Genomic DNA, 20,546 nt, shown 5'->3' with positions numbered 1-20,546 from the left:
GCATCATCATTTTTTTGTTGCATGTGTGTGTCTAACAAATTTAAGCTTGGCAAGATTAGCTGACTAACCAGGGAGCCCCCTTGAATATATTGGAAAATGCAGATTTGTTTTCTGGACAAAGCACTAAAACCTATTTAACAATGAGCACATCAATCAACATATTCTTAATGTCGACAGTGGAGACTTGCTCCAACTCTCTTTGGCTCAGACTTCACAATTATGTCAAAAGTAGATTTATATGAACAGCTTATGAATGATACCATCTACAGTGAGTCATAATTTAAAAACAATTTGATTTTAAATCCGTTTCGAGAACTCCAGTGATTCTTTTGCGACTTGCTAAGATTTGGAAGGGCAGTTGGCTCCAGAGCAGATGGATACTGGATCTGCTCTTTTTACAATTTGAATGCAGAGAGGCAGAAACACCACAAAAAGATAGATTGTAAGGTTGGCACACAGACGACAAACCAATAAACTCAGCTCATATTTTCCAAAGGACCATTCACTGTCAAATAAACGACAAATATAATCCCACTTATTGCCTGGTATTGCGGCTTGGCATCGAGCCTTGGTGCTTTGCCATGGTTCAAGTGTTCACAGCCTCTGTGAAAACTCTCAGAGGCGGATTTTCAAACAGAAGGGATGGAAACATGGCCCAGGGTTTCCAGATTACATTTTTGCGATTGTTTCACATGAAGAGAAGTATTCATCTCCGGGGCTTCGTAGCGGACCAGCTTACCATTCATGTGCCATAGCAGGGTTAGTGTTTCCACTCAGGAAGTGGAAGCTAAAAGGGAAACAGAACAGGCTGCGTATACCTGGTACTCCATCGTGGCTGTCTAGAAATAATGGGAAATCTATCAAATCATAAGTGGGCCCACTGCCTGTACTGAGCTCTCCAGAGTCACTCTGAGCTGAGGCAGCTGTAGTTTACTGTATGACAAACTCTGACAAGCTAAATCAAATCCATCTTTATTAAAACATTAATCTTTTATTACTTGTGCCCTTAGTGTGCTTTCATTTAAATGTTTGGCTCCCGTGTGCATGGAAAACGTGCTTCCTATCAGAGTGGAAGTATTAATCGTTTAAATAAAAGATGCATTATAGGACCCTGCTGACCTGGTGAGCCGGTGCACTGTAAGCTCTCTTGAAACCGGACCATTGCTACAGAGCTATCAGTCAGACTGATATGAGGTGCAGGAAGCGGAGAGGAACCAGCAGCAGCTGATAAGAGAGAATGATAAACCTGGGAGAAAAACAGACAGCTGTGATGGAGAGATAGACGGAAGAATGGCAGAGAGGGCATACAGTAAATCAGGAGAGGGGGAGGACTGCTAAGATGGAGAAAACCAGAAGGCACGGCTGAGAGGCACTGCAAGTGAAACGATGTGAAATGAGTCTGTACCAGCTCACTTTATACTTTATCTAAAAACTCTGTTTCAGATATGAGCAGCACTGGGGATCGGACACGAGACAGTGTGAGTGAGAGCGACTGCTGATTCAGTGGTCCCCGCTGGGGGGGATAGACAAACACAACATGGCTAGGGATCAATTTTTTTCTCTGTTAACCACAAGCCAAGGTTAACTAAGAAGGGAAGGCGAGAAGGGGGAATCGATCTCCTCGGTTCGGAGAGCAGCGGACCGTGACACGCACGTCTGCTGTGGTTCACCAAGCTTGTTTCTCTAGAAAATCATTTGAAGATAAGATAGTGAATAAAAAAACATTATGTCTAATCTAATGTCAGGTATGAACTAAACACAGAACCACCAGGCATCCAAAGGTGAAGGCCTTCATTAGCAGCACCTCACCTGATTCATTCAAACTGCAGTGCTCATTAGACAAAGGCCATTTTAAAACCATGCATCTATCTTAAATGAGCAGTTTAAGGGAATGTTTTGACTTTTTAATATAATACAATTATGTGCTTTCTTGCAGCCATGTAGCTTATCTGGGTAAAGACACTGTAAAAAAATGTTTTAAATAAAAGGGTAAACAGTTAGCCCTGCTATGTCCAAAACTAACAACATGTACCCACTGGTACCTCTAAAGACAAGTTTGATCATGATGGTTTAATCCAAACAAAAACCCAACTGTGAAAACTTCAGGATGTAATTTTACAGGGATGGTGTGTTGTGCGTTCAAATCTATACACAGAATCAAGATGGCGAGCTAGAATGCTTTCCCCTGTTTCCAGTCTTTTTGCCAGACTGGCAAGTGGCAGCAGATGTGAGTCTGTATTTAAGTTATGTTGTCTGTGCTTGTTTTCAGTAAAACCAAAGTCAAAAGAAGTTGTGCTGTCAAATAGTTAATAATTCAATAAGTCAAACCTGTTTCCCAGGGTGTGTCATTAGTGTAGCTCCAGCATATATATGCTTCCTACCAGTGTGTGGGTGGTGATGATAAAAGTGATGCACCTGGAATGGTGGGCATCTGCCAGCAGCTGAAAACCACTGACAACATCTCACTTTGAGGGTGTAACAAATATCTCAGAGGCAGTGAATAACCAAAACACACCGCTTCCTGCTTATCTCAGACAGATGCAAAATTCCATGTAATGCCCTAAAAATGTCTCTTAGACAAGTCATAGTTGGGGGGGGGGGGTTCTCCGAGCTGCTCTGCCCGACCCCAAATTTACACAAAACATACAAGATTTTTTAATCAAACACATATCTTGACCAGGCAGGAGGGCAATGCAGATGGGATCCCATCCAAATGGAAAAGTACACCGTATGCAGGGTTTTCTCCAGGCTACACTGGGCTCTTTGTTCAATAGAAGACCAGGTTAGTTCCTGTGGGGATGACAGCTACAATTCATACTTTTTCCCTGGTTCAAGGATATGGCCGCTGTTTAATTTGGCAAGGGAACCAAACAAAGGAAGCAAAACACGGGCACAAAAATCGCAGGACGCCAATCTCACCATCAGATTCAGATGCTGGCTATTTTCAGGGTAAAGTTTCCACTTCCACATATGTCGTAAACACCGCCTTTGCCTGGATACAGAAGTTGGTTTTAATTTCACTGATTGAATATGACTTGCAGCTCTGTAATACAATATTCCAATAAAATTGCACTTGTCAAGTGATTCCATTCCAGGAAGAGAAGAGGCAAAGAAAACAAACCAAAACTTTGCAGCGGTTTGGTTTTTGTTTGCTGACATTGGTCTCTTCTCGGTGCAAACACACACTACAACATGCAGTGAATGAGTAACTGGCTAAATCCTATTAACGGAAAGGTGCATGGCATTCTGTATTGGGCATAAGAGAAGACATGCTCCATTTAAAAAAAAAAAACTATTTTCTCCTATGGGTTGAATAATTGTGATCCGTTTCACCGCGTGAGATGAATCACCTTCAAAAGAAGCTAATTTACATAGGTTGTGTGACAAATCTCTCTCCCACTCTCTTTGAAACCTCAAGATCCTGCCGAAAAAACCCACTGTGGCCCAGAGCACTGTTCATACTTTGTTCTTTGTACCTAGCTGACTCAAAACTTTGATTGTCCCCCGCCACGATTTCTTTGTGTTGTCGAAACATGATATGTGAGCACTTACAAAAGGGTAGACTCCAGTCCCCTTATGAGGCCGTATTGTACTTTTCATTCTGTTTCACAATTATCTTGGTTGAGGATTTTCTGGGTAATCAGTAAAGATTGATTAAGTACCTGTGTCGAAATCCAGGTGGTTGGACTGTGAATTGATGCAACCTGCAAGAGGATTTTCATCACTCAGCTTCATTCAAACGATATCACAAGTCCAATTCCAAACGATGAGGACAACATCCTTGCAGAACAGGTCTCACAAAGCATCATTTTGAGAGCAATACACCAGTGTCAAATATTTCAAAAATCCAAAATATGGCTCAATGGCTCAATGATCTTTGTGACTTTAGTACGCATGGACATGATGCAGGAGCCACTGTTCAAACACCTGTCTCCGAGACACTTTCTTGGAACGCAACGTACCAGGACGACAACAGCCTGTTTCAACAACCTGGAGCCACAAACACAACAACCGAGCCATTTGAAAGTCGCCCCCCTCTCAGGTTTACTTCACACTGAGCCGTGTTTAATGGCTGGATAATTATATGAAGTCCTCAACAGGATAATCCTAACGGCTTGCCAACTCAGCCTCGAAAACCTCCCATCAGTCACCATGATGGGTAATTACAAGTAATGGACAAATAATAGTGTATGGTGAACAGTGTGTGAAAGTGGCTTAACCAGGCTCTGTGACAGCATCCCACAGCGATAGCAGGTTCCGGAGCAGAAAGAATGAATGGCTGCAGTGGCTGCTGGGTGGACCCCGACCAAAAGCACTGGACACAAAGACTCCAGCTTGCCTCTAAACTAATGAGCAAAGTGACAGAGAAAAATGGGCTTTGTTCTAAGATAAGATGTGCCTTTATTGATCGCCCGGAGGGAAAATTCAATTTGAAGCAGCAGCACAGAAGATTGTGGTAAACAACGAAGAAAGAATTTTATGTCAATAACTATAAATGAAAAAAGTAAAACATAGAATATCAATATCAATACAATCTGTGTGTATACACGTACATGTGAAATGCACAATTGATAAATGTTTTTAAGTCTCAGTCAGTGGAGGTAGGAAGTTCTGGGTGCCGTGGTTTACAAGGCTGAATGAGTCCACAGCTGAACTCGCTCCTTAGCCTGAACAGTCTGCTGGCACCACAACTCCCAATGCCACTTTCCCAACAACAACGGCAAACAAGACAACAATTGTCACTGACGCTAAAAGAACATGGACGAGCAGTCCTGCCAGAACTTCTGCAAATGGCATGTTTCTAAGGTGTTAAGGGTGAACAAAAACGATTACAGTGATATGAGCCACACATTTTATCGAAGTAGTCAACATTCATTTTGGGATTCACATTCATTTTCCAAACAAGCTTGGTCACCTGAACAATATAATTTGTAGATTGTGGCAACAAAGCTTAAATTATAGTTGTATGGTGTCACAGATTTAACCTGATATTATAAATTCAGCAAGAGTGGGATTAATTGTTCAGCCCTACCCTATATCCATGAGATCTACATTTAACCATTTATCCTATTTGCACAACAAATACATCAATTTTGGCAGTATTTAAAATTGTAAAAAAAAATAGGGAAAGGGGGGAGCCGCTGTGTCTGGCTGCTACTCACTGCAGCACTGGAACTAATAGGAAGGTTCAAACCAAATCCAAACAAATGTCTGAACAATGAGCCCAAATGGATCTACCTCCAGGATTTCTGCCTGTCTATAGTTTCCAGGCCTCTTAAAATTCTCCACAGATGAAAGGAGGATGATGGGAAGATAAGACGTCAGGTATGGAGCAGCATCAACACGCCTGCAAACTATGCCCTGAGCAGACAAATCCCCACCCAGAAGCAGGAAAAAAGGCATTTCTAAGAATGTGGTCTTGGCGGTTTGACATTTGAGAAGAAAGGGATTCAAAAAGCGAATGAGTGCCTTAATAAATCAAAGAAGTGTGTCCCACCAGAGATCAAAACCCACAATGCAGACAGGTAGTGACTGAGGAGGATGATTCATTGATGAATTTGGTGAGTAAAACAAAGCAAGGTGAAGTTCAAGCCCTTAGGGGATAGAAAGGCACTAACTCATGCATGCCAAAAAGTATGGAGTGCAGGAAGGTCTCAGTCTCTGAGACCTTGACTTGTGACCCTTGCTGCGATGCCCCTATAAAGAATACATTGACACAGTTTCAGACGGCACTCTCACCGATACACACATGACATTGAAACACGAACCCTTGAAGGAATGCAGCCCCCCTGGCTTCAGCCTGCATAATGGCCTGTGTTGTGACACACTGGATCTCTCTAACACATTCATGGGGGGCTTAGAGAACATGCTTTCACTACATTCGCGACATGACACATACTTTAAGTGTCTTGAGTTAGGGCTTTATTAAAACCTCAAAAACCGTTTATCTGAATCAACACATTAGGTCTCTTCAGCAGCAATTGTATGTAAAGACAAACATGAAGTCCTTTCCACAATAAATACTTAAACTTGATAAGTACTCTGAAGTAAAAATGTAATATTATCAGCACCTCAAAAAGCTCCTTTCAGCCCCTCAGACAACACAAACACAGAACAACTGCAACTTTATTTCTGGAAGGTGAGTGACTTTAACTTATTTATAGAGGTTGGCGCTGTGAGTGTGTGTATTAGTTCACAGTATTAAACACTGGGGCTGGCTGGCCCCCAGCTTTCATCCACTGGCTCCAGTCACCATGAAGCAGCGACTAGATGAGAACACCCTGCCCATACTGATGGAGCTAGCAGTCAGGGGGGGTTCAAGTTATTGATCAAGGACGAATACATCAGCAGCAGACTGAATCTGTGATCGACTCTTTGGAGAAATTAAAAGGCCAAACCAAAGATTGGCCGCTCAGTATTTAATATATAAAACAAGGCAAACAAAAATGTTTAACTTATTTATATGATAGTGTATTTTATAATTCATAAGGGGATTTGCAATGCTGCTTTTTCTTTCAATTGAAGAGGCAACTTTAAAAAGGGCTATAAATCTGTCTACTTGAAATGCAGCTTCATCCTTCAGTGTTTCAACAAAACTTATTTGTCCAGAAACAGAAAACCCTCTCAGTGTAATCTTATCAGTATCAAGTTAAAGTCATATTGTCCCATGTTTGGCATTTAAATCTTTTCAAGATCCTATTTGCTTTCAACACGTCGATGACTTGAAAAAACCTTTTCCCTCTGGAGATATGACGTTCTGACAAAAGAGAGCAGGAAAACCATAATGTTGATCACCCTCGGGTATCCCATGTCAAAGAAAGGGACAGCCAAATCTGGATCAGCTGGTTACACGCTGTTCCCGTTACTTTTCTTCAGAGTAGGTGTGGGTCTGAGGATTATGTGTCAGGTTGCAACACAGAAGAAAGGATGCTGAGATTCTGGGCTCTGTGCACCACCTGTAGCCTCTGGCTAGGTTTTCAGTAGGCTGCATAATTAATAAGGTGATGCGGGGACACTGGACTCTCTGGAGGGTTGGAGATTAAAAGTGAGAATACAAGTGGGGGGCTAAGTGGAGAGATATGAGGATGAACTATAGCACAGGGCTTAAGAAGGATAGTGAGATGTGTGAGAGGAAAACACAGCTTAAGCAAGGGAGGAAAGACGGTGGGCATCCAAACAAGGTGTTATATCATCTCACAACTGATTCTGTGTCACTGCCAGGCCAATGCCATGTACAGTACAATTTATTAGATTGTGGTAATAAATGGATTTCAGTCACCTTTGTTCCGTACTGTAGAGCGCTCTGAGTGGCCATCGAGACTAGAAAAGCGCTATATATTTTCCATTTACCATTACTGCATACTGTAGGTTTTACAATGTGAAGAGAGTCACAGTGACAGCGCAAACGTAAAATATTAAAAAATTCTGACTCTCCTGAATGAGAAAAGATAAGAAAGTGTTTGGCGTTCTGCGTTCTCAGGGTGTCCTTCACGTTCGCTTTGTTCTGTCATGTCCAACCTCATCTCTTTAAAAGAACTCATTATCGGGAGGGGAGAAGTTCAAAGACGCTCGAAGAAAGCAATTAACACATACAGGACAGACCGAAGGATTCCTCAGTGGTACAGTCAGCAATGCGCTGCTGGAGGGGGAGACGAGAGCAAACTAGAGCCCAAACATCATTGGATTTATGGGGCAAAAGATGAGAAGGAGTGAGAAGTTTTTATATCTGCAGGAGGAGATTATCAGGTGTTTTGTCTTCACTTGTCCCCCACCAGGAGCCACAAATGGACCCCACTGTATCAGCTACTATCGGCCAGGCTCTAGACCAATGTCGACTTTGAGATATTTTTTTTTTTTTTTACTTGGATGTATGTCAGTTATTTGTGTTTCACTTTAACTTTAAAGATAGGAAATGTAAGACACTCACTACACTGTGAATACTAATATCAATTTAACAGTAGCCACCAAAAGAAAGATGTGACGAACAATATTGCACGACATAAAAGACACAACGCGATTGTTATAACAACTGAAATATATGACTATACAAGCATGATGCACATATTTTTAGATTTAGTTTGAGTTACATAAGGATATGACTGCTGCTGCATGACTTTTGGCGTTGACAGTTATATGTGCATACATGGCCTCACAGTAAACAGGAACTGCTAATAGCTCATTCAACATACCTTTACTGGGGCCGATTTCTCCAGAATGTAAACAAATATAGGCTAAAGTTCAGGGTTTTTATTGCAGCCCACAGCTATTACATGACTCCATGGCGCCATTATACCTATTTACATATCCTGAAGCATTATGGGAGGTCGGTTCAAGAACTTACAGCATGATTAACCCGACAAATCAAAGTAAGGCAAAGAATAATAACAGGGGGAAAAATCTGGTCATGCACGTGCAATGTCAATATTTATTTTGACATCAGAGGAGTCGAGGGTGTTGGGTGATGCAGTCGTCTGATGGGACGCCCACACACTCAGACTTTGAAAGCTCCGGGCATAAGGAGGACAAGGCACAGTGGTATAATAGTTACTCTAGGATAAGATGTAAAGGAAAAAAATATGTGAAGATGATATAGTGCTTACATTACTGCACCAACCAACTCCAAGGTTTTTCTGCATTTGACAGGATTTGTGTAGCACTGGGAACAACCGTCCCAGTCAATGTCATGCGCTCAAGACTGGAGTTACCGCTGCACCGAGCCAAGAAACCAGCGAGACAAACAGCTGCCTGCCAGAAAGGGATCTGTTTACCTGCAGTCGTCCGGGCAGCAGACAATATAGATACATCGAGCGATATCTCTGGCAATGCATGACAAGACGAGTGCGAGAGTACATGCCTGCAAGATTACAGCAAGTGGGCTGTACCCTCTCAGTGTTTGGTCTTCTCTGTCCTGACAGCATGAACAGAGACACCTCATGTTTCTGTCTCCATATCTCTGTACCAGCTTTAGTGCTGCAAGGAGGAAGCCAGATAAAGAAACAATACTCACAACTTTCCTAACAACCAGTAAATAGCATTCAAGGTACATGCACTGTATTGACATGTAGGAAATATTACACACGTGTTTTTCCACTTCCCCTTAAGTTTGCAGCTGATAACTAGAATGTCAACACGTATGTCGTTGTCTGTGTTTCCTGGGCGTGTGTTCGTGCATCTGTTTTAATCAACGGGGGGCTTCCTCCGAGCGAGACTGGATAACACAAAACACCACGCTACATTAAGCAACACATCCCCACTGATAGAGATCTCTTCCCGTGTGCCGACACTTATGAGACATCTCATCACCATCTCATCGGTCCTTATCTAAGAATATACTGTAAATACAGGCTGGTAATGGGGCAGAGAGACGCTTGATACTTCATAAGAATGATAAGCCTCTAATAGCTATTTACATAGGACACATATGGGTTAACCAAGGAGAATGACTAGTCTACCAGGGAGCCGAGGGGAAATGTACTTTGTGGTGAGAACAGAAATAAAGATATCGGTAAAACAAAATTCTGGAGCAACATCTCATTACAGAGGATGTCCTGGTTGGTCCGTGTCATTGAGATGAAGATGGATGGTGCATCTCCTGTCATTACTCGCACTCGACCAATCACGAGTCAGTCTCTGGATGTTTCACTCTGTTTTTATAGCATCAAATAACTAATTAAAGCCAAACTTAACTGAAAATTGAACACTTCATATACAGACTGTTAGGGTTAGGCTTACCTATAGAACCTACTCTGAGCTGTTCTTTAGAAATATCAGTGTTGGATATCTTCAAACTTGGCCAAATTAAGTCAAACTACATTGTGAAAGGAAAAGAACTATCCGCAAATGACCCTTCCCTCTGGGGAACGGGTCACTGAAATTGCTTTTCAGTTTCAGTTGACTTTGAGCTACACCAGAACAGGTAATGCCACTTTGAGGCTCTCTGATAATGAGACAGAAGTTTAATCAATACTTTATCAACCTCTCAGCTACAGTGATAAATCTTGCTGGGGAAGCAGACGCTTTTTCCAGAGACAATTAAAGTGGTTATCGCTATTACCTGCAGCCGCCAGATAACCTAAATGGCAAGAGGGTCAGATAGCTTTTTTCACCATTAAGTTAACTGTGCCGTTCTGTCTAGGTGACGGATCCCTTTAGGCTGGTGTCACACACACACAATCACACATTCTGTAAGTATATTAGCCGGGAAGAGGTCAATGGATCGACATGAGAGACAACCCCTTTAATTGGCACTTACAGAGAACAGCGATATGTAATGACTCCCTTGATAGTAATGGTGAGAAGAGCGAAGGAGGGAAGACAAGCGGGGGGGGGGGGGGGGGGGCAGTGGTCATGCAAGCATTGTGTCACTTGGATGCAATAAAAGTACACGTAGTAGCAATTTCGGAACATGAACTCCTGTATCCCTTTCACTTATAGAGAACACAGCAGGAGACTTTCCAAAAGTCAGACGCATTTAGAACAATAGGAAAATGTCCGCGACATTCAGGGGAAGTGCCTGGGTAGAGCATGCAGGAAGCAGGACATGACGTACACAAAGAAAATTGCTGCAGATCGATTTTTTTCTCTGAGGCTCATCAACACGGGCGTTCCAGAAAATGTCAATGACATGTTCAAAAAAGTTCAGCGCATCTTTTAAAAACAGATTATGAGAGAGAATGAGGGGCGGAGGTGGAGGGGGGGGGCGGGGGGGTTAACTGACTAAATTAACTGACCAATGCATCTACTTTACCCAACAACAACGGGTGGCTGAGTGGAATTGCACCTCATTTCACTTTAATGACACAAGGTTGTTGACCACCCGTGTACACACACGGAGCTAGAACTTGTTTTTCAACATTTTCTCCACCATAAAGTGAGTCAGGGTCACTGTGATTCATACACAGTGTTTGATTTGACTGAAATAAACCAAGCACAAACTCTGCAGGTCTCAAACTTTAAGAGACAGAAGATAAACAAGCCATTGGCAAATGGAGTGTGTCTGTGAGTGTGTGTGTGTGTGTGTGTGTGTGTGTGTGTGTGTGTGTGTGTGTGTGTGTACACATTGGCCATTCTTCAATGTCCTTGGCTGATAATGACGCAACAATCAAAAAAGGCGGCCTCATGGACCTGCGCTGAAAATGTATTATCACACTCGGTATTGTTTTTCTCGATGCCTCAAAGGGTTGAGGGCTGATAAGCTGACAAGTCATGGTGGTGACAAAAAAAATGCAGGTGACAGCACAATAAACAATGGCACCACAGTCTTAGTTTTTGTCGTCCATTAGCGAACAATTACACAAATCACAAAATGCTGATGCAAAGGCACCAAAAGCTCCCTGGAATCCCCCCCACACATTAATTTACGCAATAAAAAGGCTCTTTAGTCCTATTCTCTGGAGGTACATTTTTTTTTTTTTTGTCAGTGTGTGAGTGTGTGTGCACTCACACATGCATGCTTGTGGCACACTGTAATCCTCATGTGGTTTCACCTCCATGCCAGGCAGCCATTTGTCTTCATTATCATCATACGGCTGGAGGAAGCAGATCTGTTAGGGCTCGTGGCAACAGTAATACCCCTCTGTCTGAATATGAAAAACAACTCCACTACCTGGACGTTTGTCATGTCACCCCACCACAGAAACAGGGACATTAAGAGGGACACATTGTGCCTCGTACCTCAATAAAGGTCCATTTCCAATGATCCAGAAAGACGGATGGAAATTTGACTGATGGCTGTGCTTACAGAGCTAAGTAAAAACTGTGCCTATGGAGCGTATTTTGTCAGCATTTGGTTTAATGTGGAATTTATGAGACGAAATGCTAATGCCATGAGCAAATCACATCCGCAAACCTGCCACTGAGCTTTTGTTTGGTGATAAATACGCCATTTCAGCATAGTTTCAAGTACAATGAACAGGGAAAAGCTTTTGCACCAGAGGGCACAGAACCCCTGGAAGCATGGCAACGTTAACACTAACAAACTCGGACAGAGAACGGATTTTCCCGGCCCAATTATAGCAGAAAATCTGTTAAGAAACTCCTGGCCGGGCCTTGCAGGAAAATGATTGAGCGTGAATAGCTGTGTAATCACAAGACCGGCGTGTCACAAGCGCTTAAATGTTCATCCATCTGATCAAAGTCTGATATTTCTCCTGCGTCCTGATTCGCTCCAACACATTTTTTTTTTATACCTCAAAATAACACCCGTACACCTCCTCAGTCTGAGGACCACCATGTCCGCGCCCACTGTGTCTTTACTAGGGAACACACCTCAAGTTACAAAAACCAGAGAACAGAACTGCTATTTCGCTAATCACCTGCTCAAAACCTGAATCCAATATCAAGGCAAACGCAGCCAGATTACTGCTAATTGCCTTCCCGCTGGCCACAGACCACATCACAGGTAGGACACACACAACACCAGGACGCGTCTGCATAGTTTCCCCCCTCTCTCTCTCTCTCTCTCTCTCTCTCTGTGTGATGCCCATTACATTGCTGACCACCACCAGAGCAATTCATTACCCTTACCATGCCCCTCACAATGCAGGTCCATTGGTATGGAGATGGCAGTAGAAGAAAGGGCGAAGCAAAGCACATTACTGAAGTCCTAGCTGCAGGAAAATTGCCTCCACACAATTAAGGGGAAACGGCCCCTTCTGTCTCGAAACGGGTGAAAGTGAAGGATGAAAGTGATGGAGGAGGCAGCTCGCAAAACATCCAGGTGGAATGCAAAAGCTCCAAACATTCAGACTTGCTGTCAAAAAGATAAAGGCATCCGTATAACAGGTGAACATATATATATTTATAAATATGCAAGAACATAGAAGAGGAGGGTGGGACCGTGGGCACACGTTTCTATCTAGAGTGTGTTGGTGTATGTGCATGTGTAGTGCAAGGACGGGAGTCTCCCAGGCCTGTAATTACGCCCTGGTGGGAGTGAAGCAGATAACAGAGGCCTGAGGACATCGACGTCACAGCAAGGCTCGGCATGAAGGGGAGAGGAGAGGAATAATAAAAGTGGGGGATCGTGCGCTACATGATACCTTATCAAGCGCCGACTCTCCTCCAACACTCCTTTTTCATTTCCTCCCCGATACTTATCTAAGGACCCCTACAACACGTAAGCATGCATACACACACAAACACAAAACACGCAAAGCTCCTTAAGAAGCGAAGCCACACAACACAGCCCGCATAGTCCGTTCTTTTACACCCACTATAATAATTAAATTAAAACCCATGCAATATTGATCCTGAGAACCGCCACTTAACCGAGTTTTCTTACTCACATTAGGGCGGCAATCAGAGAACCACAGCTAGATTTAACATCAGTCTTCCTAATAACTAATGGTAGAATTCAAATCTTTCAGCGATTTTCTTCCTCTGCACATGCCACAAATACCCTAATACAGCAAGTGATGGGCTTAAACTGGTCTGTACATGCAGCAAAGGCCCCTTACTTTCCTGTTATATTCCCATTTCCTATTGGCCAGTATGATACCACGCCCAACTCTGGACATAACTACACTATAACTCTTGCTGGATACTTCAGTTTTCTATGTCATACCTAGGGCTGCATGCACCAATACTCCCATTATCAATTATTAACCAATAAAAGTCTAGATTTTGAAATCAAGCAGTTACAGATACAGATACAGTCGACAAACAGCAGAAGAAAATACCCAATATGTTCCTTAAGCCAGTGGTCATGGTTTTAAACGTCTTGTTTTCTTCAATCAACACTCCAAAATCCAAAAACACTCAGTGTAATCTCGCAGAAGACTGAGAAAACATGCAAATATTCACATTTGAGCAGCTGGAACCACTAAGTTTGAGGCTATTTCTTTTTTTATTAAAATGTTTTAAAACGTGATTGTGGAATCATCATCTAAACAGTTCAGCTGTGTAAGCTCTGCATTTTTGCCACCACAGAGATTTCTGCGTGCATGTGATCACACTGGATGAAAGGCGCTCACACCAGGTGAAACTAATGTACCAGTCATCCCTGACCGGCAGACCCTCCTCCTGATGACATCACAACAGCCAAACGTTTAAGAGTACTGACGTAGCGGACCTTGGAAATGTTGTTTCTCTCAGCATTGCAGAGCTCTGTTGCTATGGGGACATGCCTTACACAGAAGGGGGGGGGGGGGGAAGGAAAGATGGGAAACATTGTCCTTGAGGCCCACTATTCAGGAGTGGACTGTAATATGCTGAATCCCGTTACAGTATACAGCACATTCTTCTATGCTAAGGACTGGAACGCGGCCAGCCGGTCTCAGCGGGCAGGGGTGCACTGTAAGTCTGCTGCAGCCCAAATATTATCACGATCAAGCCGGGTGCGGCAGATTTACTGGGTGCTTTTCTCTCAATGTTACCCCAGTGGGCACTTTTCTTATGATAACTGCTTCCTGCATCAAGAGTTACAGCTCACCTGGATCCAAACTAGAAAATATTACTCATGCATAACTGAAATCACCTTAAGCGAACAACCTTGCATGAAAAAAACAACTCTATAATAGATGATTTCCTTACATAAGGAACCCCATATCCATTAAGGTACAGCGTGACATTATATCTTTCAAATGACCGTGTGCAATCAGAGGGAGGAGGCCGGCTTTCAGCATTGACAGGGGGAAGGACAGGGTCAGGGACCTTCCATCATGGTATTGTCCAGACCACTGCTAAGCCACCACTGGGGAGTCTCTCCCCATTCCTCTACACCAGTGTCTCTGAGTGGAAACAACAGAACATTTACAGGACTCTGTCACTTCAGGCTCCTGCACAACAAGAGGATATTAGCATTTATAAGACCATGGTGATCAGTCCCCAATTCAGGAGACACATCCCACCTCCAATCCCTGCGTGACCTCGCAGGAAGCAGCGGTGAAGCTAAAGGCAGAACATTTCAATGAGTCACCTGTAATTGTTACCTCCAACAGGGATACTATGATTACACCCCTGTCTGTTGGTTTGTTGGTTTGTCTGTTAAAAAGTTTACACAGAAATTACTGGACGAGATGCCACGGAACTTGGTGTAAGGATCCAGAACGGGTCTGGGAAGATCCACAGACTTTTGGTTTTCTCATTTTCTTCAAGAGATAGGGCGTTAGCCTTGACTGAGTCATGTGGTCTCGGACTCCTCTTGTAATTTGTTTGTTTGTCTGTTAGTTTGCAGCATTACACAAAAAATGCTCAACGGATTACCACAAAACTTGGTGGGAGGTTGTGTTATGGTTCAGGGAAAAGCTTGTAGAGTTTTGGCGACTTTGAATCAGGAGGCAGATCCAGGAATGTCTTTGCCCCCGCTCTCTTTAACAAGTGAAGATAGTGTTTTTTAACGTTTTCACAAATGTCCCAGGGAAGAATGCATGAAGCTCGAGGAAAAACAAAATCTTGCATATTTATGGGACAGATAATTACAATGGTGTGCAATTTAGTGCAGATCCAAATAAAGAAAGATTTGTGCAACTTCATGAGGAGATCGTTCGACTCCTGGTGGCGGTATGCTACTCTCCTCTGTAATTATTAATAAATGGAAAATCAACAACTTAAAAACAGCATTTTTCTTTCAAATCAATCTTGAATGTGTTGCAGGATACACTATAATGATTGATTGACTCGTTGACCTGGGCTCCACACGTTTAGAGCTGGGACGACAGTAATGAGAGTGCACGGGAGCGGATGGTGAAAGAGTGCAGCGGCTTTAAGTGGCTCTCTCATCTTCTGCTGTTTATTGAAAAACAAAACACGTGCCTCCAAGTGGGCCCATTACAGAAGTGGGAGTCATTGAGCAGTTCAGGGGTGGAATAGGGGGGGGGGACTTTAAAGTTCTTTTGAACAGATCCCCAGCAATATTAAGGATTATTAAAACAATGTCATGTTTTTGTGGCTCAGCATTGATTTAGCTGTTCTTGTGTTATCTTCCCTCCTCACAGGACAGTGCAGCCTGCTCTGTAAAGATGTAATAACTTCTGCCTGACAACAAACAAACCAGTGTGTGCAGTCTGCTGTGTTTCTGTCCCACACGTTTAAAGATGTCACCACATGTTCCGGGGTCCGGTTTGAAAACAAGTGGACCTGGAAGTTCAGTCTGTAATGTATTAGAGATAACAACTAACCAGAATGGATGCGGTGGTCTCGATGGGAGTGAAATTCCCGCACGTGGAACAGACTTTAAACACAGCACGAGAAGCAGCCACACAAACAGGTAAACACGAGAACCAAAGTTCGCCTCGATGGTTCCGAGCTCGGATGTTGTTCCGAAGCCGGAGGATCATACATGTGTGTGTGTGTCTGTGTGACGGTGGTGCTGCACTCACCTGGGACACTAAAGGAATAAGCGTCTGCTCCACCGAGCGAGTTTTGATCTCCAGCCCGGAATCGAAGTTGCTGTTGCCGCACGGAGATGAAGCCATTCCCGCCGAGCTCGCTCTCCCTCTCCCCGCCTGGCGCTCAGTGTCTCCCGGTCACTACAACTCCGTTCAGCCGGAGCCTCGTTCCCTCTGCTGCCCGCAGAAGTGGTGCGGAGGACTCGCTGTTACACACCGGGGCTTTCTTTCGCTCCCACTCGGTCACACGGTCGTTTATCGAGCGGCTTTAATTCACTCCGGCTCGGTGGCTGCGGCCGCTAATGTCCGTGGAGTTTACTCAACTACGACGGGGAGCGGACTGCAGCACACCGCTGTGGGCAACCACACACACTGAGACACACACTGAGACACACACACACACACACTGAGAAACTCTCACACACATACATACACATAAAAACTCACGCACACATACAGAGACACAAACACACACATATACACGCACACACATTCTTGACTTCATTGATTTACAGTGATTTCCTGCAGATTTAACCACAACCTAAACCTAATCCTGTATACTTTTGCCTTAATCTAACCTAACTAACCTAATCTAACCCAAATCTTATGAAGCTCATAATGAAGACAAGTCCCGATAATATACCTGGACCACACACACACACATACAGGTTTGAGCGGTTATCCTTAGGACCTTGCATTGACTTCCATTCGTAGTGGACCTTATCCCCAACTTTAACCATAACCAATTTACGACTAACACTAACCTAAATCTAATGAAATCACTTATTACCCCTAACTGTACCAGGACCTCGGATATTAATTTCGGCCTCATTAGGAATGGGCTTTTATTCCCATGAGGTCTACTGGTCTTGACAAGGTCAGTGTTTATACTGGAAAAGTTCCTAAAGCTGGTTCACTGCATGCTGCTCGTGTGCAGCTCAGGGCTTAACCAAATTGCAGTTCATCACACTTCAACATGACAATCAGGATGATGACTGTTATTTTAATGTGATTCTTCACTCACCTACAGCAGTTATTACAAGTCAAAAATAGTATCTTCACAACCAAACCCATTCAGATTAAGAATTTGAAATCATTAGTCCACATTTCATCAATCTATTGAAAGAAAAGAATATCTGATGTCATATAGGATTAAAAAAAGTCATCCTCTCATCATAATTGTATAGCTTTCATATAGGAGTTTTTGATTAAAAACTCCATAATCTATTTCATCCATGCAGATTTCAGAAGAGTGAGCATCCATTGCCCTCAAGAGATAGAGGAGCAATGCAGTCCTCGCTGAGCCCAGCTCTGGTTTGATCCTCAAGATGAAGAAACCCAATTTATTCCCAGGGTATGAGAATTCCCCATCATCCTCTCCAAAATACACACCAGGTATGCCAATCAAAGCCGGCTGCTCTTAGCCACATGGGAAAGCTGCTGCACTGACTGGAGTGAAGTGTTTATCTTAAAAAAGTTGAGACTTTTACCTTTTCTTTGTGTTGAAGAAAGTTCTAACGATCTAAGGTGCTGCAAATTACCAAACATACTTTTCAAAGAAAATGCCAAAGGGTAACAACCAAACAATAATTTATTGAACAGATCTATGAGTCTATGTTGATCTAAATGTTTGGATGTATGTTTAACAGGTTTATTTCTGCTGGTAGGATAATATTTCATTTTAAACAAACTGTTAGACTTGGAGGCCAAGATGACTCACATGGATTGTTATTACTAGACAGAATACTTTGAGGTCCACACGTTCTTCCTGTACACATGTTAACTATTATCTAGGTTTAAGTGGTTTGTCACCATCAGCGGCACAGAATGAATCTGGCTGTCACACTTAGGAATCCCGCCTCTTCTTATTTTGTTACCCAGTGACTTGGATCCATCACACGGCTCCTGGAGACTTTATTGTTGACTGGATTGGAGCCGGACCCAAACTACTGCTAAATTCTCTGTATCCTCAAGTGGCTGCAGTAGCTATTTTGAACTTAACAAGTGGGGCCACTGGATGACAAGTGGTGAGAAACACTTCATATTACAAACACAGCTGATGGCTCAGAGCAGGCATGGTTCATAATCACCGTGGCACTTTGCTGCGCTGCTTCATCATCAACTATGGTGGCTGGCTCCCTGTGTCAGCAGTTGAGACAATGGCAGTGTGTGCATGAGGGTGAATGTGTGTTTATGTTTGTGTGTGTGTGTGTGTTGGTGTGTGTGTGTGTGTGTGTGTGTGTGTTTCTGCCTTGCGCTCTCAGGCCCGCCCAGGATTTATTTAAGAGCCCAAAGCTATGCTTTAGTTTAACCCTCCCTGTTTATATAGGTTTCACTCCAAAGTCACACACATGCACGTGCACACACACACACAGTGAGAAAGACATGTATTCAACTACACAGGCACATTTACACTGCAGTCATTATGAATGCATGTGACCAGTGGAGCTGCCGTGAGCGGACAGAGTTGTGTTCCACTTTGATGAATGGCCTGACTACTAGCTGGATAAAATCTATGTGTTTTTTGTTAATCTACTCGGAGGCTCTTCTCTGAGCGATACGATGATAACAAGCTCCACTCGGGCTACTTACACTGTGCTGCATCCACTTATGTTGGCGGAAATGGTTCTGGTCACAGCAGATAATGGGAGTAGGCAGAATAAGATAAGAAATAAGATCCATCCAGTAACTTTTCAGGGGGAAATACTTTAGTTAGCATCTAGACAAATAGCTTCCGATCCACAGGCTCAAACAAAGCACAGTGGTGTTGCATGTTCTCACTGAGTTTGAAAGTGCCATACGCCAAGCTGTGAAACAGATTTTTATATATTTTTTCCTAAACACTATACCATTTGTAGTGAAATATTCAATATTTGCTTCTCTGCCTCTAATCTCTTTCAGGCACATTGCATTTTATCAATTTGGAACTCCATACAAGCAGGAAGTCCCTTTTGTGTCTACTCATCTGCACAGTCCAAGGATATTAGTCATTAAATAAAAACTTGCTTATGCATGGGGCTGATTGTGTTGCTAACAGCTGCTACTGTCTCTCCCCATGCTTTAGAAGTGCTGACTTGTCCTCCATCACTGCTTCTGGGACAGGAACTGCTGAGCCTAAAGAGATAGTGATTTTGCACCGTAAAGGATATAGAATGAGTGCACTCAGTAAAATTTCCCCCCTATTGGATAAGCAGATTTGAGCGTTCGGGATTCAAAAGAAGGATTGTGGTGGAATGTTGAAGGATTTTCTTTCTCCTTGCATTTTAAAAAGGTAGAAAATTTCCAGTTTGACAAAATAATTTATGCCTAAAGTTTCATATGTACAGTGTTCTTACATGTTATGGCCTTCATATATATCCTCAACAAGATTCTGATTTGTATTCTGGCCGTTTAATATTCCATGCTTTGCAGATCTATATAAGAATTAGCTTCCAGGGTAATAATAACCTTAGGCCTGCAGGTCAGATGAACTGGTTTTAAAAATGGATATTCCTCTGAATATTCTTCCATGTGCGATTACCGAGGCTTTGACAGAGACCTGCAGTTGAACTCAACCTCTTAGCGCGATAGAGTGACCGGAGAGGCACCTGTGAAAGAGAGGAGGTCAAACTGAGAAATACCCTGGTTGGATGTTAAGCTGGCTGCACAGTGTTTTCACACATTGACCCTGTATAGTGGTCCAGTGCAAAGCCTCAGGAGATGTTTATAATGCTGGATGAGTTTAATCCTGACTGGTTCACAGATGTTTATGTCAGCTGGGATTCTCCCCTGAGGAAACATTACATCACCTCTGAGGCAAATGGTACGCACAACAGAATTAGAAACTGGACAGAAATCAGACATTTAAAATAAAGCCACCTTGCTAATAGAGGGCAAATCATCAGACTACCCTCAGGGACAAGGCTAATTTAATTCCACGTAAACAAAGCCAGGCTACAACGACAAGTGACATGCAGACACCCAGACCAGTCATCTGTTGTTACATAATCACAGACACCACGCTTGTACTCATTATCGTTCTTTTCCATTCAGCACTACTGCGTCATTTGTAAGAGATATTCCCTGCAGTTTAAAACAACTAGAATATGTAAACATGCAGAGATGTTATATATAAATGAACACTTAAAAGCATGTTTTATTTTCTGTGTATGCATGTAAACCAAATATTTGATGATTGTGAGGATGTGTAAATGTACACCAAAGATGTTAACACATGGA

The 20,546-nt window shown here is 43.0% G+C and overlaps 1 protein-coding gene across 2 annotated transcripts in view; it reads right to left on the bottom strand.

The window, feature by feature from the left end:
- ctnnal1 (catenin (cadherin-associated protein), alpha-like 1) overlaps positions 1 to 16,673 on the bottom strand; it is a 46,509-nt gene extending 29,836 nt beyond the window's left edge. Inside the window, exon 1 of one of the 2 annotated variants that reach the window (XM_062409531.1) lies at positions 16,320 to 16,673. In XM_062409531.1, the coding sequence (XP_062265515.1) occupies positions 16,320 to 16,415 (96 nt within the window). In that variant the 5' untranslated portion in view covers positions 16,416 to 16,673. The remainder of the gene's footprint in view (positions 1 to 16,319) is intronic. The other variant, XM_062409532.1, reaches the window with a different exon arrangement.
- Positions 16,674 to 20,546: the final 3,873 nt, after the last annotated feature.

Source organism: Platichthys flesus, chromosome 17 (genome assembly GCF_949316205.1).
Source record: "Platichthys flesus chromosome 17, fPlaFle2.1, whole genome shotgun sequence".
NCBI classification, from domain to species: Eukaryota; Metazoa; Chordata; class Actinopteri; order Pleuronectiformes; family Pleuronectidae; genus Platichthys; species Platichthys flesus.
The sequence above is the reverse complement of the archived record's forward strand: the minus strand, read 5'-3'. Positions and strand labels throughout refer to the sequence as shown.